General features: G+C 48.2%; 1 protein-coding gene across 4 annotated transcripts; it reads right to left on the bottom strand.

Moving 5' to 3' along the window:
* Positions 1–471: 471 nt before the first annotated feature.
* Positions 472–23,185, bottom strand: Scoc (short coiled-coil protein). Of its 4 annotated transcripts, none has more exons than XM_042701865.1 (4): positions 22,973–23,185; positions 4,267–4,335; positions 3,442–3,522; positions 472–2,135 (listed from the first exon to the last, which is right to left on the bottom strand). In XM_042701865.1, the coding sequence occupies exons 1-4, from the start codon at positions 23,049–23,051 to the stop codon at positions 1,993–1,995; spliced, it is 372 nt and encodes a 123-aa protein (XP_042557799.1). In that variant the 5' UTR covers positions 23,052–23,185; the 3' UTR covers positions 472–1,992. The 4 variants fall into 4 exon arrangements, with proteins under 4 accessions (XP_042557799.1, XP_042557798.1, XP_042557802.1 ...); XM_042701864.1 differs by having other exon boundaries at positions 3,442–3,525; positions 22,973–23,181; XM_042701868.1 differs by lacking the exon at positions 22,973–23,185 and adding an exon at positions 10,061–10,143.
* Positions 23,186–23,816: the final 631 nt, after the last annotated feature.

Here is a 23,816-nt window from a genome sequence, read left to right on the forward strand (position 1 = left end):
CTGGCTTTTGCAGAACAAGCGCGTAACACGTGGATTTCAGCCTTTCATCACCTACTTGACTGACGGCAGCAGGAAACAGCAGCCAAAGAAGGCAGAAATGGGCCGTGAAGAGTCATGAAAAGAACTGACCCATGTCTAAGCAGAGATGGAAGTGAAGCAGTTCAGTTATGAGAAGCGCTACAGGATTAAAACAGCCAATGGCTTATCAACCTGGAATAAGCAGTGAAGGTTCAAAATGGTATTAAGCAAAACAAGGACACCATCCCTGCCCATCATCTGACGCCCCCGAAATCACAGCCCAGAGCTGAGTGGCTCTGATAGGTAAGATCCCGTGATAATTGTCTATAGGTATGCCACTTCTCTAACAGTAACTACTGGAATAAGATTGGTAACACTGAACCACCCTGATACACCCCTACTCTTGCACATCCCGTTCACTTAGGCAACTACATCACATACACACACAATCTCTGAAACATCTTTTTATTAAACAGCAAAGCAGAAATGCAACACAATTTTAAATATTTGTAAAATTAGGTCACAAAAGGGATGCAAAATGTTTGCAGTATGACTATTACATCTTCATATAGTTAAAGTCATTCATCAAATCTTATACTAACACATAAGATTATCCCATGATTAAAGTAGTTCAAATCTAATAACCATAAGCTATATTAGTGGATCTCTTTTCCTAGTATAATATCTTAATATTACCTCTGATAGTGATTCCTTTACCAAATGGAATCTATGAACTAAATTTTTAGAAATTGTTAAAAGAATGAGTAAAATTCTACAAACCAATTAGTTGAATTTACAGAGTAAGATAAAAATACTGAGCTTACCAATTATTCCACATATAAAATTCTCTCATTCATGATTCTAATACTAGTACACTCTTCAAGGAATTTGGTAACAGTTAATTGACTAGGTACAACAAATAAACCTTGCAACCAAGTCCTAGAGCTGGAATAGCATAGCATGTGGCATATGTAAGATCAGTCAAACTTAACCCATTTTCATATATTTATATATATATTCCCTGGAAGATCTGTGCCAGAGACAATACAAATCTGGAGTGAAAACATTTGGAGTAGGTTGCTACTTTTATCACATTATTTTTTACCTATTTCTATTTATTCCTCCCAGATTTTCTACTTCTAATCGATACATAACCAAAATTCTTATCTTTTCAGATAGAAAGTGGGTTATTGGTGCAAAAGCAAGTTGGTTTTTTGTTTTTAAACAAATCTCAATTTGATAATTTAGTTTCTAATTAAAATCCTCTTTATAGCCCAAATCTGTTTTCAATGGTTAAAGAGAAACCATCATCAGTCCTATCTTATTACTAGAAAGTACAACTGACAAACTTTAGGCAAGGTTTTGGTTAACTTCAGGACTTACAGATCAGGTTACTGTCAGGTGATTACTACTCAAAGTACTTTTACAAATGTGAAACTATCTTGACTTAGGAGAAGGGAAATGGGGAGAATGAGGCAGATGGAGGAGAGGCACACAATGGCGGACAGGTACATACGTAAAGCTGTGCATTCAGTACATGATTTTGGTCACATTTTCACAACATGGTTATTTTCTTGTATATCTTACTAAGTAAGCGTGTAGTAAAAGACATTGCTAAGCCTATATATCAAAGCAAATTCAATAAAACATTCATCTTCAAGTTTCATAAATATATGCAATTCTAATTATAAAGTCTCTACAATACATCTGCACATTTTCTTAGACTAACATAATACACAGACTCATGGAAGTCTCCTGTTAAGTAGTTAATTTTGCCTAGATTTGACACTTTCATAAATATTCAATGAAGCCACAAACAAAGGTACTGTAACTTTTGGAATCTACCCAAGTTTTAAAGGGGGGAGAGAGTGAGGGAGGGGGAAGGGATGGAGAGAAGGAAAGGGGGAGAGAGAGGGAAAGAGAGGGAGGGAGGGAGAAGCAGCAATTCCGTCAATGAGAAGGGAACTCAATCCCTTACTTTCTTTTGCTTTTCGTGTCAGTTGTTTGGAAAACACTAGAAGCAGACATGAGATTTTCTATATATTGTCCAAGAACTTGGTTTTCTGATTTTAGCTTCAGGTTTTCTTCCTTAACTGCATCTACTCTTGCTGAGAGATCTATATAAAAAAGAAGAATGCCAACATCAATAAAATGATGGCAATGATTCTATATTACAAAGTGCTTATAACTCATCAGAGGGAGATCACAATTCTGTTTTTCTGTCTTTAGTTTCAGATCAGAAAGGTTGCAGCAAGCGGAGGGAACACTGTAAATCAGTAGACACTGATCACGTAAAAAAGAGTTACCATTCATGCTATGTAGCTACCTCTTAAAAATGAGAAAGTAGATTTCTTAAAAGGTACAAATGCCTAAGCAACATGAGCTGTGAAGTCTTTATTATAAAGTGTCTATCTAAATATGTAGTTGGCTAGCACAAGTGAACTCATGTACTGGATATAAGCAAAAAAGTTTCCAAGCAATGCAGTCATTTTGTATTTTTACTTTAGCTAAAAACTTCAAAGACACAGGTCCTAATGCTCAAATTGTAAAAAATGACCTCCAGAAATATATACTGGCAATAAGGGCCAAGCAGTGCTCTAGAGAATAAATAAAAGAAACACGGTGGGTGCGGGCATGAGTGCACAGCCAGGGGGCCCAGCATGGTCAGGAGCAAGCATAAATCCACAGTGTACTAACAGTGGACAGTGGCCTCAGGAAGAAAACGGTAGACAAAGGTCAAGAGTCCTGAGCAGCACAGGAGAAGCCGCTCTAGTCAGGCAACGGCTCTGCTAAGGGGAATCTGATGGGACGACAGGAAATGCAACCAGGGAAGAAAATCAATGCAGGGGGGCGAGAGCTGCTCCTGAGCACTGACAGCCCGCAGGGCAGGTGGGCAACAGTCTGAGGGGGAGGCACGAGGCTGACCGATGGTCTGGGAAGCCACACACGCTGCCTCTCCAGCGGGAAGCACTGGAAAGGTACAGTAACGGAACTTCTCACCAAAAAATGCAACCGCAATTTCATTAAGCATCCACAACAGTTAGGTTGTAATGAAATGCAAGGCATGTAGAAAGTGAAGAAAAGACCAGAGCACCTCAGATCGAGTCCCTTTCATCTCTGAGGTTAGCATGTTCTTTGCACTCTCATACAAGCTTGATCATGGTAGACATGGCTACCTGAGGGCCAGTTCCTATGGAAGATAGCGTCATGTGAGAGGCAGGGGAAGTGTCTGACCTGCTTGAGGCCTAGCTGTCCTTTAAAAGCACCAGCCAGAGCTACATGTCGGAGGAAGAGGCAAGGAGGGGGAAACTAGTGAAGTGAGGGTTTAAAAAAATATACAGACTAACAAAATTAGGCAACATAAATGCTTACAGTTTCAGTTAGCTGGACATCATTCATGAAAACTACAAAATGCATGCTAACCTTCAAGTGTGTGTTGGAGTTCCAACACTTGATTAATAAGTCGTGTTTTTTCCTCCAGCTCCACCTGATTTTCAGCATCAACTGCTGGAATGAAAAGGTTCAGATTCACTGTTAATTATCATTAGGCATCACTTGAGGAGAGTAGCACGTATATGTCTGCACAACCATTTTATAGTCATTATCTTTGTTGACTTGTACAGATGTCTGTGAAGTTATATTGATACATTAAAAATGAGGACATACCATGTAAAAAGTAAAATATGATTTGCCAAAGCTGAGTGCCAGTGGCTCATGCCTATTGTACTTCTAGCCACTTGAGAGGTTGAGAACAGAAGGATCACAGTTCAAGGCCAGCCTCACCCCCAACCCACAGCGGGAGGCAGTGGTGCATGCCTGTCATCCCAAGCTACAAGGGAGATTACATGAGATGGGGGAACCAGGTTCCAGGCTACCACGACAGAAAAGTGTCCATAAAAAGGAAGCGGGATGAGGTCGTGTGCGCCTGTGATCACAGCCCAGGCAGGAAGCCTACAGAAAGGTGGATCGAGGCTCAGGCATATGCTCAGGCAGGAAGCGAGGCCCCAGCCTAGAAATAACTAGTGAAAAACAGGGCTGGAAACTGCCACAAAGCCCAAGGCCCTGAGTTTGAACTCCCAAAACAGCAGTGAAGGCCTGAAGTAGCATTGGCTCCTTTCTAAGACCAGATGGCACGTTAGTACAGACATCAGCCAACACCTCACCTCTGAAGACTGTTTCTGTGCCTGTGGCATTGTATATGGAGGCAGAGGCATCCACAGCCCAGAACCCAGGGAGGAGAGAACTCACCATCCATGTCAGCGTTCATCATCCTGGGCACTGAACTGCGCCTCGGACAGAAAAATCCTGATGAATGGTCTGTAACAAGAAAAAGCAGCACAGACGAATTATAACAAAATAAGCTTCCTTCAAAAGATGATCTAACCGGGGCTGGGAAGGTGGCTCAGTGGTAGAGTGCTTGCCTTGCATGTCTGAGGCCCTGGGTTCGATTCCTCAGCACCACATAAGCAGAAAAAGCTGGAGGTGGCACTGTGGCTCAAGTGGTAGAGCGCTAGCCTTGAGCTGAAGAGCTGAGGGACAGCGCTCAGGCCCAAAGTACAGGCCCCATGACAGGCCAAAAAAAAAAAAAAAAGATGATCTACCAAACCATGGGGCCAAGAACTCTTTCCACCTGCTTTACTGCTTCTGGGGGGGGAGGGGGGGGCAAATATGGGCAAAAGATTATAAATGGTACAGTTTACAAAAGAAGTGCTAAGGAAAGAAAACATTGAGCATTTTTTTTCTAAATTAAGTATTTTTCTTTTCTTTTTTGGTACCAGTCCTGGGGCTTGAACTCAGGGCCAGGGTGCAGTCCCTGAGCCTTCATGCTTAAGGCTAGTATACTACCACTTGAGGCACAACTCCACTTCCAGCTTTTTGGTTGTTACCTGGAGATAAGAGTTTCACAGGCTTTCCTGCCTGAGCTGGCTTCAAACTGTGATCTTTAATCTCAGCCTGTCGAGTAACCATGTGCCACCAGGGCCTGGCTTATTTAATTATTTTAAAAGGTATGCAGCCAGGCACTGGTGGCTCACACCTATAATCCTAGCTACTCAGGAGACCGAGATCTGAGGATCGCAGATCAAAGCCAGCACAGGCAGGAAAGTCAATGAGCCTCTTATCTCCAATAAACCACTAGAAAACCAGAAGTGGGCTGTGGCTCAAGCAGTGCTCCCTTTGAGCTGAAGAGCGCAGGGACAGCGACTAGGCCCAGAGTTCAAGCCCCACAACCTACAAAAAAAAAAAAAAAAGGTATGCAAAAGATTAAATGCTATTGGAAGCTGGGTCTGCAGCTCAGAGGGTCTACAGTTCATATCTAGCATGAATGAGTCCCTGTGCCCAATTCCCAGCACAAAGAAAAAAGGATAAAATGCTAGCAAAAAATTATGGAAAAACAAATACATAAATATTGCACACAAATGTTAAAAATGTGACAAAATTCATAAAAACATTAAAAAAATTTATAGAATTTTACTATTAGGAATTTGGACTAAGGACAATTATAAAGCCAAATGTTATATAACACATAAAAGTCACTACTTCAATCTTATTCAGAACTCTACCAGAAACAAATGACCATTCATTCATGGAACAATACAGTTCCAACTTTAAATGCAGTGACTACTCAATAATAATTACTACTGTTATAATACCAAAGAATCCTTATAGAATTTCATATTGGCTAAACTAAGTTACGTAAAACATACACAAATATTAAAGGGGAACACAGCAGTCAGGCCTGGTCACGCATGCCTGTAATCCCAGCATTTGAGGAGCTGAGGCCAGCCTGGACTACATAGCAAGACCCCATCTCAATAAACAAGCCAACAAACGAACAACAGAGAAAGAGAGAAAAAGAAAATAAAAAAAGTTCTTTAACTACAGATGATTATAGAAGACAAATGTTTTCAAAATATTCATTATTATTTCACTTTACTGTTTACATTTTTATAAATAAAACTTAAAAATAGTAAATATGTGAAACACTATGATGAAATAACCAAAAAAAAGTCTATTTCTCATCTGGTTGTGATTAAATCAAGACAAGTTGCAATGTACCTAAATATTTCATTATTTCCATGAAAGTAACCGAGCAATGTAGTTGACTAGAACATTTCTATGACATGTGTTTTATTCTGCTATTAACAGCCATTTCCAAATGCATGAGAATGTACCAAGTGTGCTGGAATGTTACTGAAAACAGGTTTGTCAACCAGTGTACTTGGAACTAAAGCAATCAAGATCCATTTCATCAACTTTCTTCCAAAAAGTATTCACTGAGCACACAACACAAAGCACTGGAAGCCAGACCTGATGACCATACTAGATGGAGAATCCAGAGAGGAATCAGCCCCTCATGGCTCGGCTCCTGCTTCCTTCCAGTGATGTCATTTGGGCCATATAGCAGACACAACGCCCAGTGTACAAGCCTAAGAACTGCCCCTGGGTAGGCCCTCCCTCATCTTTACATAGCATTATCAAAGAAGCAAATATGAATGGAATCCAAGTATCTCAACAGCGCACGTAACAAATCTACACAGTCCTCTGGCAGCTCCCCTTTTCCACAAAGCACCACAAGCCACCCCCTCCACCTGGTTTCCATGGTTTCAAGTCTCAGGTTCTCTGCATCTCAGCAAAAGTACCCAGGAGACTGAGATCTGAGGACTGCAGTTCAAAGCCAGCCCAGGCAGGAAGTCTGTGAAACCCTTATTTCCAATTAAGCGCCAAAAAAGCCAGAAGTGGAGGTGTGGCTCAAGTGGTAGAGTGCTAGTCTTGAGCAAAAATTAATGAGCTTAGGGACAGTGCCCAGGCCCTAAATTCAAGCCCCGGGACCTACACATACATACACACATGCACAAAAGTATGTATCAGTACACACCAAAAAAAGATCTGTAAACTTATTGCACTGTTTGAAGGTCAAGCTTCAAAAATCACTCCTTTCCATTCAGCTTTTAAAAAACTGATACAAAAAGATATATTCTTGTTGAATACAATGTCGAATACATTTACCTAGTTACCATACGCATTACCTTACAGCTATTTTGTTCCTGGTGAGGGCCACACTTTACTGTACACTGAGGAAGAGAACGACTGTCCCCAATCCTCATACCACTCACACCAGTTCAAGGACTGACCCGGCTCCAGCAAGTCCAGCAAAGAAGACAAGAGTCAACAGTCCATCAACCTGCACGATCATGGAGCACTGCAGAACAGACTGCAACCCGCTAATGCCCGCTTCCAAGGGGCCACCAGGGCAGCCCTGCTCACCTGTACAAGGTGGTCCTATGAAGAACTGTGGTGGCTGGCCCAAAGCATTGCTGCTGCCTCTCCACAAGTAGCAATTTTCTTTTATTGTTATCTGATTAAACAAACTCAAGATGCTACTCCTGTATATATTCAGAGTCTTTCATAGTTTCAGAGAAATGAACTTATGGTAACAGAACAAAGGTGGAGTATGGAGTCAGAGGTGGAGTATGGAGTGAAAGGATGTTCACCATGAATTGACTTTCTTTCCAAATAGGACAATTGTTAAACTGAGCAATGCCTCCATTTGCACTGTGCTGTATGTGCACTTGGTACAAGGTTGAGTCTGTAACACAAGATCTTTTTGCCTCTAGCCACTATGACATCAGTTCCAAGTCAAATGTGCCTTTACATGTTCATGTAAATTCCCTCTACTCCCATGCCTACATGAAATCTGACAAGAGAATCCAGACCAAAGCATCTCAAGTGTGGGAACAGTCCAATTAACTTTGAGGTGGGAAGGTTGCTCTGTTTATACAATCCTGCCTCTGAAATGGACATGACCCAAGGATCCTTTAGATCAGAACTTCCTTTTTTCCCCCCAAGCTCACAGTAATATGTACCTAGCCTTGGATAATGGAAGAAAATCTGTAATTATTTTTGATCATTTTACACCGAGAAAGCACACAGTATGAAGAGAAAAAAGGACCCGGAAATGTGGCAAATGCTAGGACAAGACCCATTTAAGTTACCTTTTCCACGTCTACACTCTCAACTACACCTCTGCTTTGTTTTGTACTGACGCTTCTCTTAGCTCAGTGGCTGGGTTCAAAGCGACACGGGTGACCTGGGTTCAAATCCCAGCTCTGCTGCGTACATACAAGATGAGGATTCTCGGCTGTCTTACGGGGCTGGCCGTGTGTCTGGTGGAGAACTGAACGGATTAGCCACGCGGGGTACGTGTGTATAGGCTTAGTGCTCCGTAAATTGTGGTTTCAATTTGAACCACAAAAAGAATGGTAGAAACGCCACCTGGGTGCAGAGGCCTCATTTTTACAGATCAAGAACCAGGGCCCAAGAGGAGAAGGGCTGACTCAAGTCACAGGAGACCCCCCCTCTCCCAGGGCCAAGCCTCCAGTCCAGGCGGCCACCCCCCCCCCCCCGCCACCCCCCTCCCTCCCCGCGCACCTCTGGGCAGCTCTCTCCCGCAGCCGCCAAGCTCACTCCGGGCCCGCGTCGGCCGCTCCGGCCCCGCTTCCCTCCAGGGTCTCGCCTACATTTGCCCCCCGGGTTCTCTGTAGTTCTACCAGGCGCCGGGCTGCATCGACCCGCCCCAGGCCCGCGTGGACCTTCCGTCCGGGTGTGCGGCAGACCCCGCGAGGCCGGCGGGCAGGCGGGGAGGCCGGCGGGGAGGCCGGCGCGCGCGCGGGGAGGCCGGCGGGCAGGCGGGGAGGCCGGCGGGGAGGCCGGCACGCGCGCGGGGGCGGGGAGGCCGGCGGGCAGGCGGGGAGGCCGGCGGGCAGGCGGGGAGGCCGGCGGGGAGGCCGGCGGGCAGGCGGGGAGGCCGGCGCGCGCGCGGGGAGGCCGGCGGGCAGGCGGGGAGGCCGGTGGGGAGGCCGGCGGGGAGGCCGGCGGGGAGGCAGGCGGGGAGACCGGCGGGGAGGCAGGCGGGCCGGCGGGGAGGCCGGCGCGGAGGCCGGCGGGGAGGCAGGCGCGGAGGCCGGCGGGGAGGCAGGCGCGGAGGCCGGCGGGGAGGCCGGCGGGGAGGCCGGCGGGGAGGCAGGCGCGGAGGCCGGCGGGGAGGCAGGCGCGGAGGCCGGCGCGCGCGCGGGGAGGCCGGCGGGGAGGCCGGCGGGGAGGCGGGGAGGCCGGCGGGCAGGCGGGGAGGCCGGCGCGCGCGCGGGGAGGCCGGCGGGCAGGCGGGGAGGCCGGCGGGGAGGCCGGCGGGGAGGCAGGCGCGGAGGCCGGCGGGGAGGCAGGCGGGGAGGCAGGCGCGGAGGCCGGCGGGGAGGCAGGCGGGCCGGCGGGGAGGCCGGCGGGGAGGCAGGCGCGGAGGCCGGCGGGGAGGCAGGCGCGGAGGCCGGCGGGGAGGCAGGCGGGGAGGCAGGCGCGGAGGCCGGCGGGGAGGCAGGCGCGGAGGCCGGCGGGGAGGCAGGCGCGGAGGCCGGCGGGGAGGCAGGCGCGGAGGCCGGCGGGGAGGCAGGCGGGCCGGCGGGGAGGCCGGCGGGGAGGCAGGCGCGGAGGCCGGCGGGGAGGCAGGCGCGGAGGCCGGCGCGCGCGCGGGAGGCGGCTCCGGCCGGAGGGAGGCAGAGCCCGCCACACTGTTACATCACAGTCCCGGCGCCCGCCCGCCGGGCTCCGGCCCCCAGCCCCAGCTCCCCACAACTGGTGCCCAGGACCCCCGAGGGGAGCTGACCCCCCCTCCAGTCAGCTGTCCCTGCCCCCACCCTCCGCGGCGGCCCCCGCCCCACCGGCGCGCCCCTCCCTGCATCCGGGTTCCGGAGGGGCAGCCATGGCCATCCAGGCTCCAGGCCCCCTCCCGCCCGGACGGCCCCCAGGGTCCGGCGGCGGGGCGACGCCGGGAGGTCCCGGGGTGCCCGCCTCCCCGGAGGCCGAGGGGGGGAAGGAGAACCGCGGGGACCAGGCCGCGGCCGACCACCCACCGCCAGGCCTCAGGCCGCCCCTCCGGGCCCCAACGACCCGCCTCCCCCCAGGCTGTCGGCGGGACCCAGGCCACCTACCCTGTCACCCCAGCCAGGCCTCCCAGACCCCGACCACACTCCCCAACACCCTCCCCTACCTCAGAGGCGCCGGAGGGGCGGGATCCCGAGATCACGCCTCCGGCCCGGGACTCCAGCACCGACTGACACCGGCAGCTCCGCCCTCCTCACCTACCGGGCATGCGCAGGGAGGAGCCCCGCCCCATCCGCCGGGCCCGCCCCGCCCCAGGAGCCACCCAGCCAGATTCTAGGATTCACGCCTGCGCACTGATTAGCTACCGCCCGCCTCAGGCGACCCATTTCCCCGCCAGCCCCTCCTCCAGGGTGCTGGGATTCACCTTTGCCTTAACAAAAGGACACTGGCGCCCAATCAGGACTGAGAGTTTTATGGGCGGGTCCTGCAAAAGCAGCCAATAACAGCACGGAAGCGGGCTGCCTGAGGGAGCGCTGGTCCCTCCCCTGCCAGTGGCTGTCTCCTCCCCTGGAGGCCGGTCGCAGTCCGGACTGCGGGCTGTCAGCTCGGGGGTGGGCCTCTCGGGACAGAGAAGGCCAAAGCTACGCTCCCGTGGGTCCTCAGTGCTCAGAGCAGACTTCGAGACCCGCAGCGTCACCGTGATGGCGCCGCTCCCCGACTCTTCAGAACGGAGGGGAACCCTAACGGTGCTGGTTCCACACACAGCCCATGTTGCAGCCGGAGAGGAAGCGGGCTTCCCGCCTGGGGCCCGCGGGGGATCCGTGGGGATCCGCAACACCCCCCCCCCCCGCCCCGGCCCGCACACCCGGCCCGGCCCGCCCCCCCCCCCCCCGCAACGGCCCGCACACCCCCCCCTCCGCCCCGGCCCGCACACCCGGCCCGGCCCGGCCCGGCCCGCCCCCCCCCCCCCCGCAACGGCCCACACACCCCCCCCCCCGCCCCGGCCCGCACACCCGGCCCGGCCCGGCCCGCCCCCCCCCCAAAGGCCCGCACACCCCCTCCCCGCCCCGGCCCGCCCCCCCCCCCCGCAACGGCCCGCACACCCCCCCCCCCCCGCCCCGGCCCGCACACCCGGCCCGGCCCGGCCCGCCCCCCCCCAAAGGCCCGCACACCCCCCCCCCCCCCGCCCCGGCCCGCACACCCCTCCCCGCCCCGGCCCGGCCCCCCCCCCCCCGCAACGGCCCGCACACCCCCCCCCTGCCCCGGCCCGCACACCCGGCCCGGCCCGCCCGCTGGCCTCTCATACCTGGGGGCAGCTCGGTCTGCCTCCTGCTCTTGGCCTGAATTCTCTTAAAAGCCCGCACACTAAAATGTAAATCTCCACCTGGTGTGTGCGCACTGCACATTTGGCTGGGGCTGCAATCTACGGTTTGAGGGAATTTACTAGAACTCCAACATCACTGTCATCGGAATGCACACAAAAAAGTAGCAAGAATGATGAGCCTAGCCTTCAGACAGGAAGGATTAAAAGTGCCTCACGATTGTGACATACTTGAGTCTCAACGTCCACGAGTTCTTACCCTGGCACAGGACTGATCTGAAAGAATAACGTTTGATGGCGGCACCGCAGAGCACCGGAGACCTTGTGCTGCTAAAATAATTTTGTACATTTTAGTTGTAAAATACACCTGACATAAAATTGAAGCTCAGTCATATTCAGTGGAGTCACGAGGTGGCACAGTCAACCTCCGGAAACATTGTCTCTTCTTCCCAAACTGAACCTCTGCCCCGGTCAACAGGAATCCACTAGAATTCATTTAAATCAGAACATCAAATTTTTTTTCTTTCTAGACATGGGGAGACTTCTGGATTGAAGTCTTTGTGTGACCATGGCTTCTGTAAGGAAGCGCTCTGTGCTGTCTGACAAGGTCTCTCACGTGGATGTAAAACCTTCGCTCTTGTCTTAAGTAATCAAGAGGGTTCGAAACACACTGTGAATGTTTTAAGGTGAAATATGTTAAAGGAAGATGTTTTGACAACTTTCAAGTGTAACCAGGTGTGTTCTCATACTTGGAGCTCATTAATCTGCAATTCGCAGTGATTCATCTCATTACTAAAAGTGCTGCCTTTTCTTTGTGTTTATTTAAGCTTCCCTTGAACAGCTCCAGATGAGATTGCAAATGTAGTTGCATCTGTACATCGCCTTTATAGTAAGAATTTTTAAAAAAATGTAAAGCCGTTGCAAAGTCAGGCCCTGGCCGCTCACACCTGTCAGCCTCTCTAGTTAGGAGGCTGAATGGGAGTCAGAAAGGAAGACAGTCAGAGCAGAAAAGTCCATGAGACTCTCTCTCCAATTAACCACCCAAAAGCCAGAAGTGACACAAGTGGTAGAGCACCAGCCTTGAGCAAAAAAGTGAAAGGACAGTCCCCTGAGTTCAAGCCTTCATGCCAGTACCAAAATAAACAAAAAAGCAGTTGCATATTCTATTCTAATAGAAAATATATTATGAAGAACACAGCTGACGCTCCACACCAGTGGGATGGTGGTGGCGTCTGACCGTCTGGAGGGGAGGCGAGCTAAGAAAATAGGGAGATTTGCCTGGTTTGGTGTAAGCAACAGTTAGAACTAAGCAGAAAAATCCTATCTTGATGTCTTAAAATCTTTGCGGGCAGAAAGTCTATCTTGAAGGTCCGTTATTAAGGCCAGTGCCAGAAATCCAGAAGACTGGTTAAGATTCTGTGCAGTTTCTCAGCTTTATGTCATAAAAGCCCAACATGAGTGCTCGTGGTGTGACACTAGATTTTCACCATTGTCTCATCTCTAGCTCCTATGATCTTCCTCAAATTATCACTGTTCCCGGTGCCGCCAGTGAGAGGCAGAAAGGAAGTGTTTTTCCGGGTGTGCACGTGTGCATACCAGGCACACGTGCAACAACTCTGGAGTGACAGCTGGTGGCACCTCAGTGTCATCTCTGACTCTGATGCCTCTGAGATACTTGTAAAGGAAAAGACACTGCGAATGCCACAGAGGGCAGTAGATAAGGACATGTGAGAGCCAGGATCAGATTTGTCCTCTTTGACATGGTATAGTGGTGACCTCTAGTGGCCAAATTGCTTCAAAATCAACTTTTAATCTTTCAAAAGTCAGAACAATAATAATAATATAATAATGCAGGTTATTGATGAATAAGAGCTTGATCAACTACTAGCTCTGGTAGCAATTGATTTATTTTTCTTTAATAAAATTGCATAAACCAAAAAAATTAACTTTTACTTCATGTACATAAATTGATTCTGGATTTACTTTATCCTTAGTAATGTTTTCTACTTAGCAGATGATCTTCGTGTATGTCTGTTTAGGAGATTCGCACTTTCCAAGAATCACAGGACCACCAAGCTGATTGTAAAAGGCTGCACAATGTGCACCCAGTGGTCTAGAACACCTGTTCTGAGGTACCTCGCCCCCGTGAAGAGGTAGCGTCCTAAAGAGGCCTCATGTGGGTGCTTTGATAGCTGCAGCTCAGCTTCCAGCCAACAGGCAAGGGTGAGCATCTTTGCTCTGCTGCACCCTACCTGCCGTGACATTTCTGCTAGGCCACCACCCTAAGACCCATGAAGAGAGTTTGAAACCATTCCAGATCCAACCTTACTTCCTCACATTGTTTTTGTCAGGTATTTATGAGAACAACAACAATATCACCAACACACCCATGAAATTGTGTTGGATGATGAACATCCTATCTCCTGATCACATGAGAAGAGAAACATGGACAGCCCTCAGCCACTTTCCAATCACTCATCAAAGGAGTATCCAGCCTGAGACTCAGACACCCTGAATTTACAATGTGACCCCAGTCGCCCTGAATTTACAGCCTGGCCCCCAAGCCTGGTACAAAGCAGGCACAAATTAACTCACTGTTACATAGATGATTAAATAAAGGAGTATTCAACCTTCCTTGATCCATCACTGTGCATTATCTCTGATGGAGATCAACTTTGGAGGCTGATTTAGCTGGAGAAAAAATATGAATTAAGTGAGAATTGAATAATTCAAGGCAGCAGGAATAGAATCTTGATTAAAATGTTGTAGTATCACAAATGCTATTTTAGAAATTAAAATTATATCTCAAAGATCTGAAGACACCATGTAGCTCTTCCTCATCTCCAAAAATACACCGAATAATATAATATACACAATAACTTGGAAACGCATGTGTCCATGCTGATATAAATAAGTAGACCAACTGTTTGACATGAAATGGGATATTATAGTCTCAAAATTTCTCCCCTCACCCCCAACAAAAATCCTTACTAGCTACTAAATGAGTAAACTATGCATTGATAATCAAGGGATCAAAGTTGTTTAAGGATAAACAGAAGTTGTATAGCATCTGCTAGGATGCAGAGAACACAGTGTCAGGCAGTTTCTCACCAAACTCCTGGATCACAAGGAGACACTAGACAAATGCAAGGACAAGAACACTTAACAAAGTAATAACTATAATCTTCAAAAGTACCAACATACTTGACTAAAATGACATGACCACCAAATGCTAGGTCTGACTCTCAGCCGAGGATTTCATCAGTAAGGCATACTTCCAAGACAACGGATGAAGCTGGAAAGAGCTTTGAGTATTAGGTAAGATTTGTTAAATAGATGGTGGTCAGGGAGGAGAAAATCCCTGAGCATAGAAAACCGAAGGATGCTATTCAATTATTCAGTATAAAGGAGAATACTTTTTTTTTTTTGAATACTTTTGAAGGTAGTTTCACTGTTTGTTTAGTTTGAGATTGTTTTATACAGTAATTATATATAAATTTAAAAAATCACGAAGAAGCTTTTACAGTTACTGCACCTTCCCTCACCCATCTGCCTTCCATGAACTGTGGCTAAATTTCTCACTTTCTATATTTTATATTCCTTACGACAACTTTTCACTAAAAAATGCAGATGTTGTGCGCTGATGGACTTGCATGACTGAAGGGCTGGTAATCTTCTCAAAATCAACATCCCCATTAGGATTTTAATACCTTCCTTCCATATGCATTATTTTAGAAAAATCTCTACGGCTGATTGTATTTTTAAAATTGCACAAATATAACACCATGGAAATCTAACCACCTAGGCTCTCCTCACACTAATACACACATTTTCCCCAGATTTTCTTCCCTCCCAGTCCATATACATAAATTACTTTTACATGCTTGCAATCTCAGCATAGACACCATTTTTGATTCGACTTGTCCTGTCTGAGCACGTCCTAGATTGCTTTAGCATCTCTGGGGCTCTTCGCACCCTCTGGTTCTGTGATTACATTTTTGAAGCACTGACCCCATAATGTAGCCACAGGACCATACTTCATTATTCAATACCTGCAATGCAGGCACCTTATTGCTTCTGCCTAGTCAGAATAAAGTGGCGGTGCTATCTACCTAGTGGTTTTTAGCTGATGCTTTGTCACTGATAAATGCTTTGAAGTCACCAAGACCTGGGCTAAAATCCAACATCTGCTTTGAAAAAGTCACTAAGCCATTCTGAGCCTGTTTTCAATCTGAGGAACGGGAATAATCATGCTCTACCATGCTACTGGTGGGGATTTGATGGGACAGCAGGTGTAAGATTGGGTCTTACCCACAGCCTAGCACGCTCCACGTTCTTTGCAAATGCTGTATGATCATCAGTCATCAAAGGCTAAATAATTAGTATGGTCATACTTAAAACAGCTCTCTTAGTTGGACTTGTTATGATGTTTTCTTTTTCTTTTTCTTTTTTTTTAAAGGCTGGTAACTGGGCAGTGGTGGTATGCATCTGTAATCCTAGCTACTCAGGAAGCTGAAATCTGAGGATCACAGTTCAAAGCCAATCAGGGCGGGAAAGTCTCATGAGACTCTTATCTCTAACTACCAAAAAGCTGGTCATAGAGGTTTGACCAAGTGGTAGCATGCCAGCCTTGAACTAAAAAGTTAAAGGTCAGCACCCAGGCCCTGAGTTCAAGCCTCAGCCACAGTGTGCACACACGTATACACAGCATGGTAACAAGTATCCAAACAGCTATATAGTGTTTACAAAGAAACCAATGGATTCTTAGTGGTCACTGAAGACCTAGAATGACGTGGGACAAATCATCTGCCTGCAACACCTGTAGTTTTTTTCTGCCTCTCTCAAAACCACATCTAAAAACCCTGAAACGTGTTACCATTGGAGCCTGCCAGGCAAGTTAGCTATGGACTTCTGTAATTACTCTCACAATCAATGGCTACACCTTATTAAAAAAAGGATGTTGGGGCTGGGAAGGTGGCTCAGTGGTAGAGTGCTTGCCTTGCATGCAAGAGGCCCTGGCTTCGATTCCTCAGCACCACATAAGCAAAAAGAAAAAAGCTGGAAGTGGCGCTGTGGCTCAAGTGGTAGAGCGCTAACCTTGAGCTGAAGAGCTGAGGGACAGTGCCCAGGCCCAGAGTTCAGGCCCCACCATGGGACCAAAATAAATAAATAAATAAATAAAAATAAAAAAGGATGTTTCACTTTACAAAACGGACCAATAAAGGACTTAATATTTGTGCTAGCAAAAATATGCTGCAAAAAATATTTCTTTGAGCGATTCCTTGAAATATGTGCTTTCTTTGGGGAATGCATGCCAGGCAATTGCAGAGTATCTCATAGAGATGCATGGGCTGCGAAATATAGTGTTTCGGGATCAACATTTCCCTGCGCACTGAAGAGGCACTCGGAATATGCATCTGTATCACTTCCTTTATGGAAATCTCATGCTTACACTCCGCTAAGGGGCTGCAAGCAGAAGGGACAGAAATCCACAGTGAAAGTTACAGATGATTTCAACACCAGGAAACTGAAGTCATTTAGAATTTCACAATTCTATAAAGAAACATTTTTTTAACTCTAAATAATTTTTTTTTACAAATGGAGCTTGCTAAATAGACCTTAAGAAAATCCACGACCCTTGTAATAAGCAAGAATGAAAATGAAAGCAAAATATTAAGAACGAATAATAAGAGAGCGCTTTGTCCTCTAGGAAAAGGTTAGCACAGATTCAGAGGAGGGGTGGGAAAAGAAGCGATTTTAACATACAAGCTTTCTCACACAGCAATTGAGAGGCACGCATGCACATGGCAAATGCTCTGAGCCAAAGTCATTAAGCTGGTGTGTGTGTGTGTAAACAGGGAACAACAGTTAAATGGAAGAAAAGTCAGCAAGAGCTGAAAAGAGCAACCTGAGAGGGCTGGTGGCAGGGAGGCAGGCCCTGTGACAAAGGCCACAGGAAGGCGGGCTGTCCCCACCGACCATTCACAGAGGCCCCTGGGCCCTGTATGCACTCAGAGTGGAGAATTCAAAATGACTACAGAATCCGTCTCAGAAAGCAAAGCCTGCCTTCTTGAAACAACTTTTCTGCTAACCTTGGTTCTGAGATGACACGCATATTAACTCTAGGATAGCCGTGCGCGCCTCAGGCATCATTTACAATTTATTTCTAGAGCTGGAGCTCCCAGCAGGAGCTGCTTCATTCAGTCTGTCCTATGTTGGAGGGTTGATTCATTCCTCTCTATACCCTCACACTAGCTTAAGGGTCTCTATGGAGATCAGTCTCTGAACCTCAAATTCTGAGCAAGGCAGACAGGAAGGAGAGGAACTGGGCTCAAAGAGCCAACCCAGTCGGAGCCTTTGTGGAACAAAAGTCCAGCCACTTTGCTTCCTTCTCAGTGGGAACCAAACCCAAGAGAACGCAGCATTTCCCGAGCTCAGGAGCGCAGGTAAATCACTCAGCTCACCTGGAATGTTGGGGGTGCCAGCTGGGAAACTAACTCTAAACATAACTATAAAGATTTTTGTATGAAATTAAGATGAATTCTAACATTTACGGGTTCTGTTTCATGTTGTTAATCTATCGAAAAAGTAAAAGCCATTGCTGACAACTGACGGATGTATTTGTCTGTTTCAGGAAGAGTCACAATATTAATACTTTTCCTGTGATGAGAAAATTAGAGCTTTGCCTAGATTAAGAAAACCTTTAGAGTGCCCTAGCACTCCAATTTCCCAAGCTTGTTTATTCAAACTAGTTTCTTTTCTTTCCTAGATGATTGATTTCAGCTAACTGGATTTCTCCTGAAAGAAGTGTCAAGTGTTTCTTTAGAAAGAACACTTGACGTTTCTAGCAATATATTTGGCACCCAGCACTGGAGCCTCAGGAGCTTGGAGAAGCTACTCACCCCCCCCATACACACCCACCTCCTCCTCCCCACAAAGTCTAAGGCGTTTCGCTGGGCCGAGGCCGGTATTCCCCGTACCGCTGTGCCGATTCTCCGCAGCTTCCAGGGACAGATGTTCCACAGTGCCAGTGCTATCTTTACACATATGGATCCCAAATGCCAATTTAAGATCTGTTGAAAATTCTCCCATTGCTGGTATAAAATATTTGTTTGATTCCACTGAAGACTTCATTTCCCACCATACTAGAGAATGATCTTGAATAGCCTTTGAATGACATACACATTTACACATACAGATATATGTGTGTACACATACACATATGCATAGGTGCACACATGCATATGCACGCACACGTATGCATATATACGCATGCATGTGAATACATGGGTGTGTATGTATATACATGTTTATATACTATGTGCTGGTACAAGGGGCTTGAACTTAGGGTTTCACTCTCTCACTTGCCTTTTTTACTCAAGGTTGGTGCTTTACCACCTTTAGTCACACCTCCACATCCAGCTTTTTGCTGGTTCATTGGAAATAAGGGTCTCTCCAATTTGTCTTCCCAGGCTGGCTTCTTCGGTGCCTGTACTGTAGCCTGAACTCAGGATCTGATCCGGCACTCTTTTAACTTGCCATGCTCAAGGCTGTTGGTGTACTACTACTTGAACCACACCTCCACTTCTGGCTTTGTTTTTGCTACTTCATTAGGGATAAAAGGCTCACATTTTCGACCTGGGCTGGCTTTGAACCTCGACTCCCCAGATCAATCTCACCCTCCTGAGTAGCTGGGATAACAAGTGGGAGCCACTGGCATCCGGCTGAATGATCTCTGAAATGAATCTTCTTGGCCAAATTCATTACAAGGAGATGGAGCACGAACAGAGATGGGCCTGGTCTGTTTCACTGGACACAAGCAATTCCATGGTGCATCCAGCGGCCCCGCTGTCTCCCACGGCAGGGTTACCACCAGGCCTCGGCCGACATGGAGAAGTCAGGTGTCACCTGTGAACCATTCCGTTCACTCTTGTCCAGGACAAGACTCCTGCAGGGCTCAGCCCCCTCTCGCCACAGCACACATCCGTTCCCTTCCTCATCTAGCGTGGACGTGATGGGTGGATGAGATGGAAAGGAGCCTGGGCCTGCTGACCAAGGGGGGGCTTGCCCTGCCGGGCCACGGCGTGGCAGATGGCCCTCGGGACGCTTCCAGACCCAGCCTGCCGCCTCAGGCGCGAGAGGGCACTGTTACAGTTTCTGCACAGCGCTGGAGCGCAGTACAGAATAAAAGCACACAGCAATTGTGCCACTTGTCCAGGAAACATGACAACCTGACAATGGGGGCTAATTGGCTAACACCGAAAGCAGCCAGGCCCGGTTCTGACTGTGAGTGAAGAGCGATTTTCCAAAGCAGGGTCAGGACGCAGGCCGGGTCACAAAGGAGAGCACTGGGCAGGCTGTGGACGGGAGGGCGCAGAGGGCCGGCCCAAGGGGCCAGCGGAAAAGAATCGTGCTCTTCAGCCGAGGGCTGGCTCACATGCACCGCCACTGCCCTGGCTTGAGGGACAGTGTCCACAGGACAGGGTCGTGGCTTGGAGGACAATGTCCACAGGACCCTGTCGTTACCATGGGAACAGATGGATGCACACCCTTCCTCTGAGCTCCTTGAATAGGGAGCGGAGGAAATGAATACACCACATGCTCCCCGTGTGCAGCACCAGCTCAGGACACCTCCCTCACCAACGCAGACTTCAAAGGGGTTCTGAGGCCTCTTCTTGTGATCATCATGCGACGGGGCACACCGCCGAGGCTCAGGGAGGTGAGATACCGTGTAACACATGTGAGTGCGAGCATTTCCTGCCGTGAGCCCTTCTTGCCAGTCTGCCTGTGCCAAGTCTCCCAGCGGGCAGATCCTGCCAACACATCACCTACACAAGTAGCTGCTCAATAAATGCCTTCTGGAAACAGAACTAAATTGACCCTCACGTGGAGGTGGCAAAGAAGCTCAAACAAGGTAGAAGCAATGTAGGAAGGCGGATTCCAAGAGCAGAGCAGCTGGGGTTGGCCATGCTGGCCCTTTTGCAGGGCACACACAGACACAGCTACGAAGGAAGCTGAGACAGAGCAAAGCAACCCAATTAGCCAGCTGGGAGAAAACTAGGTCTGAGCACAAAAAGCCAAATGAAAGCGTCAGGCACTGAATTCAAGCCACAGTACAGGCATCAAAAATTTAAAAAAAAAAAAAATAACAAAAGTGTTGAGATCCATGGCAGTGTTCAGGTGCTGTACTAGTGACAAGCACTGAAACAGACAGGCTGAGTGCCTAAACCCAGACTCCGTGTTCTAGAAGTTAAGTCTGTTGGGTAGAAGCTGTCTTCACACACACTCGCACTCACACATTCACACACTCATGCATGCACTTGCACACACATTCATACACTTGCACACACATGTGTGTGCGCACACACACACACACACACACACTGGTGCTGTGGAATAGAACGGATAGATTTCATCTTTCCTTGCTGAGTTGATTCCTAATAGTCTTGGGAGATGAAAGAAAGGCTTTCTGGAGGAGAGGAGTGAGGTGTTAAGGGATGACCCTAGTGAAGGGTTATGGGGTAGCTGGAGGTAGGGGGTTACGGGAGCCAGACCTGGCCCGCCAAGAACCAAGGCCTGTGATATTATTCCAGGCCAAGGGGGAAGCAGCCAAAAGCAGAGGCATAAATGGTCCACGGAGCATGAAGTGTCTCCCACTGGGTCCACACTGTGGGTCAGGAAATGGCATTGAAGTCCAGGCAAGGGCCTGGGCCAGGGAGCCCAGCTCAGGGTCAGACTTCACCTAGCAAGATGTGATGGGTTCTGATTGCTCACTGCAGAGCTGGGGAGGGTTGTGGTCAAGGTGAGGACAGACGTGGGAAGATAGGAATTGAGATGGCTGAGAGGCTGGTGCTGGGGTTCATGGTAGGAGGGAGCAGAGCAGCTTTGGGTGACATTTTCAGCCTCAAGTCCACAAGAATCAGTGGTTGATCACGTTGGACGAGAGAGGCTAGACAGCACTTATGGATAGAATCTAGAAAAAAAAGTCAAACTTTGCAACGGAGAATAAAATGGGGGTGACCAGCAGTTGGAAAGTGGAAGATTGGGGGAGATGTTGTGGAAAGCATGTAGAATTTCAGTGAGGAAGAATGAATTTGTAGATAGTGGTGACTATGGTGTATTATATACTTAGAATTACTAACAGGGTAGATCTCAAGTGTTCTCATCACAAAAGACAGCAAGTGTATGAAGTTTTAAATCTAAGGGTGTGGTTAAGGGTAGAGAAGAATGATTTTAAAAGGGCTCAGGCCAGTGCCAGCGGCTCACACCTGTAATCCTACTTACTCAGGAGGCTGAGATCTGAGGATCTCGGTTCAAAGCCAGCCTGGGCACGAAAGTCCATGAGACTCTTATCTCTGATAAACCACTCAGAAAACCAGAAGTGGTGCTGTGGTTCAAGTGGTAGAGAGCTAGCCTTGGGCTGAAGAACTGAGACAGCGCCCAGGCCCAGAGTTCAAGCCCCACCACCGACAAAAGAAAACAAAACAGGCTCAACACCTCCAACGGTTTTTCATTACCTCTGCCCATATTACAGTGCAGAAGAACTGTGAGCTGAGCTGTGTTCTGAGCAAACAAACACACGGGAGTGGCACCGCCTGCACCCACGGTGTCTGGGGCTCTGTGGCTCAGGAGGTTTGCTACGCTGCCTTCCATTAGCTAAGAAGCACCTGTCCCTCTGTCTTTGCTTTCTTCACAGCCTTCAGCAGCTCTGTCATTTTCTAAAACACCCTGGTGAGAACAGCACCATACAGACAGCAACATTCCACCTGCCCAGCAGTCCCCAGACCTGTGTCCTTCCTCCCCTTAGGAAAGCTAAAATGCCCTCTCTTTCCTTCCCAGAGACCCCAGCATGCGGATGCAGGGCGGGAGGCTCGGAGCTCCAGCTGGTGGATCCTGGGAAGTGTCTGGCTGCACGTTAGAAAGACACGTTTTGGAATCCGAGTGTTTAGAGAGAAAGGAGAGAACCATGGCTGCAGGAAAGAGCGCTTGTTGTTAAATATTCATGCTCTGCTCGCTGTTAATCAAAATCACCAACCCCTGTGGCTTAGTTGCAGTCTTGCTGGCTTCTTACTATTATTGTACTGAAGGAAATTGGGCAGAAAACCACACACACACACACACACACACACACACACACACACACACACACACACACACACACACACACACACACACACACACACACACCAAGATTTGGGGGCTTTAGATTTGAAGTACTTCTTTTTAATATCACACAATTCAGCACTATTTGCTCTGAAATATTGAATGAGGTACACTTATTCCTCCCATTTGAATCTTAGAAAAGAAAAACCGGTTTCACTCTTCCTTTGTTAAATTTGGTGAACTTTGTCCTTATTGTCAGAAAGAATTCTTCAAGTTCCTTGTAGAATATACTACATCATTTTTCACAAATGACAGTATGTTTTGATAAAATAGAAAATAATTGGACTATAACTGAATAAAGTAAGGCAATAAAATCATAGGATTAGCAATAACTTTGAGGCTGTATTTCCTGAACTTACAGGAAATGAACATTTAAACTTTTTGTTTGTTGATCAAATTTAAAAAGCCGTGGGAATCTTAAAAATTATCACTTAATGTAAAAAGAGGAAGAAAAACAGCTCTTAATTAAAAACTGCTTCTGTAGCTCTATTTTTCAAACTTTCTATGATGACTATGTCTACTATTGTAATAAAGGTAACCAATGCTCAATTAAAAAACAAACAAACATTGAGAACATATCCTTGTCTTCTTTACCTGTATCATCTGCTAGGGAAATGGTGGTGAATGTGCTCTCCTCCTCCTCCTCTTCCTCCTCTTTGCTGGAACCGTCCATCTTGTTCGCTTCTCAGGAAACAGGGTCAAGAAACGCTGCGGTTGTCCTTCCCCATCGCCCTGGTTAAATGGTTAACTGAGCTCTTGGCAGGTGCTCAGGGATCCTGCCCAGCCAGCCCCTTCCTGCTCTCCACCTGCCCAGCCCAGCCAGCCCCTTCCTGCTCTCTACCTGCCCAGGTCGTACCTGAGAGGCGTAGTCACAACCGGAAGTGAGGAGATCCTTGTTAAAGAGTTACAGGCCTTTACCTGAGGCTTCCCTGGCCTGCTGCTCAGCCTTGGACCCCCCACAACCCTCAGCTTCAATCCGAGGATGCCAGTTTCTGTGGTCTGGATTGCTTCAGGAAACTGCTTCCCCAAAAAGCATTAGAATGAGGTGGAGGAGGAGAAGTTGACTTATATGATGAGCATATCTCATATCAGCTGCCCAAGGACAAACGCTCAAGGATTTGATCGAGGACCTAGCAGGACTTGGGGGACAAGTTGCCTCCCTTCTGTGTGATTTGAGAATACATCCATTGTCAAGGATTCGATTCAGGATGCCTGGCACCGAAGGTGAATCTGATTAATGCCGACTGCAATGATAATCACAGAGGAGCAAACACGTGAAGAAACTAGAGTCTCTATACACCCGGCTCACCTGTACCCACTCACAATCCTCTACCCACCCCTCCCTACAGCAATCCAGCACAAGAACTGAATCTCCCTTCTCTGTGTCTGCAGTTGGGCCCACAGGGAAGGACGCTGGCCTCACTTCCTCCTCCTAGAC

This window comes from Dipodomys spectabilis, unplaced genomic scaffold (genome assembly GCF_019054845.1).
Source record: "Dipodomys spectabilis isolate Male_0828 unplaced genomic scaffold, ASM1905484v1 ptg000297l, whole genome shotgun sequence".
Classification (NCBI taxonomy): Eukaryota; Metazoa; Chordata; class Mammalia; order Rodentia; family Heteromyidae; genus Dipodomys; species Dipodomys spectabilis.

What these genes read in the sequence shown, in the direction of transcription:
- Scoc (XM_042701864.1), bottom strand. Translation starts at nt 23,051, where the DNA reads ATGGACGGTTCCAGCAAAGAGGAGGAAGAGGAGGAGGAGGAGAGCACA. An exon ending in TTCCCTAGCAGATGATACAG is followed by an intron (nt 4,336 to 22,972) that starts GTAAAGAAGACA and finishes TTCTTGTTACAG; the next exon opens with ACCATTCATCAGGATTTTTC. An exon ending in ACTCCAACACACACTTGAAG is followed by an intron (nt 2,136 to 3,441) that starts GTTAGCATGCAT and finishes TTTTTTATATAG; the next exon opens with ATCTCTCAGCAAGAGTAGAT.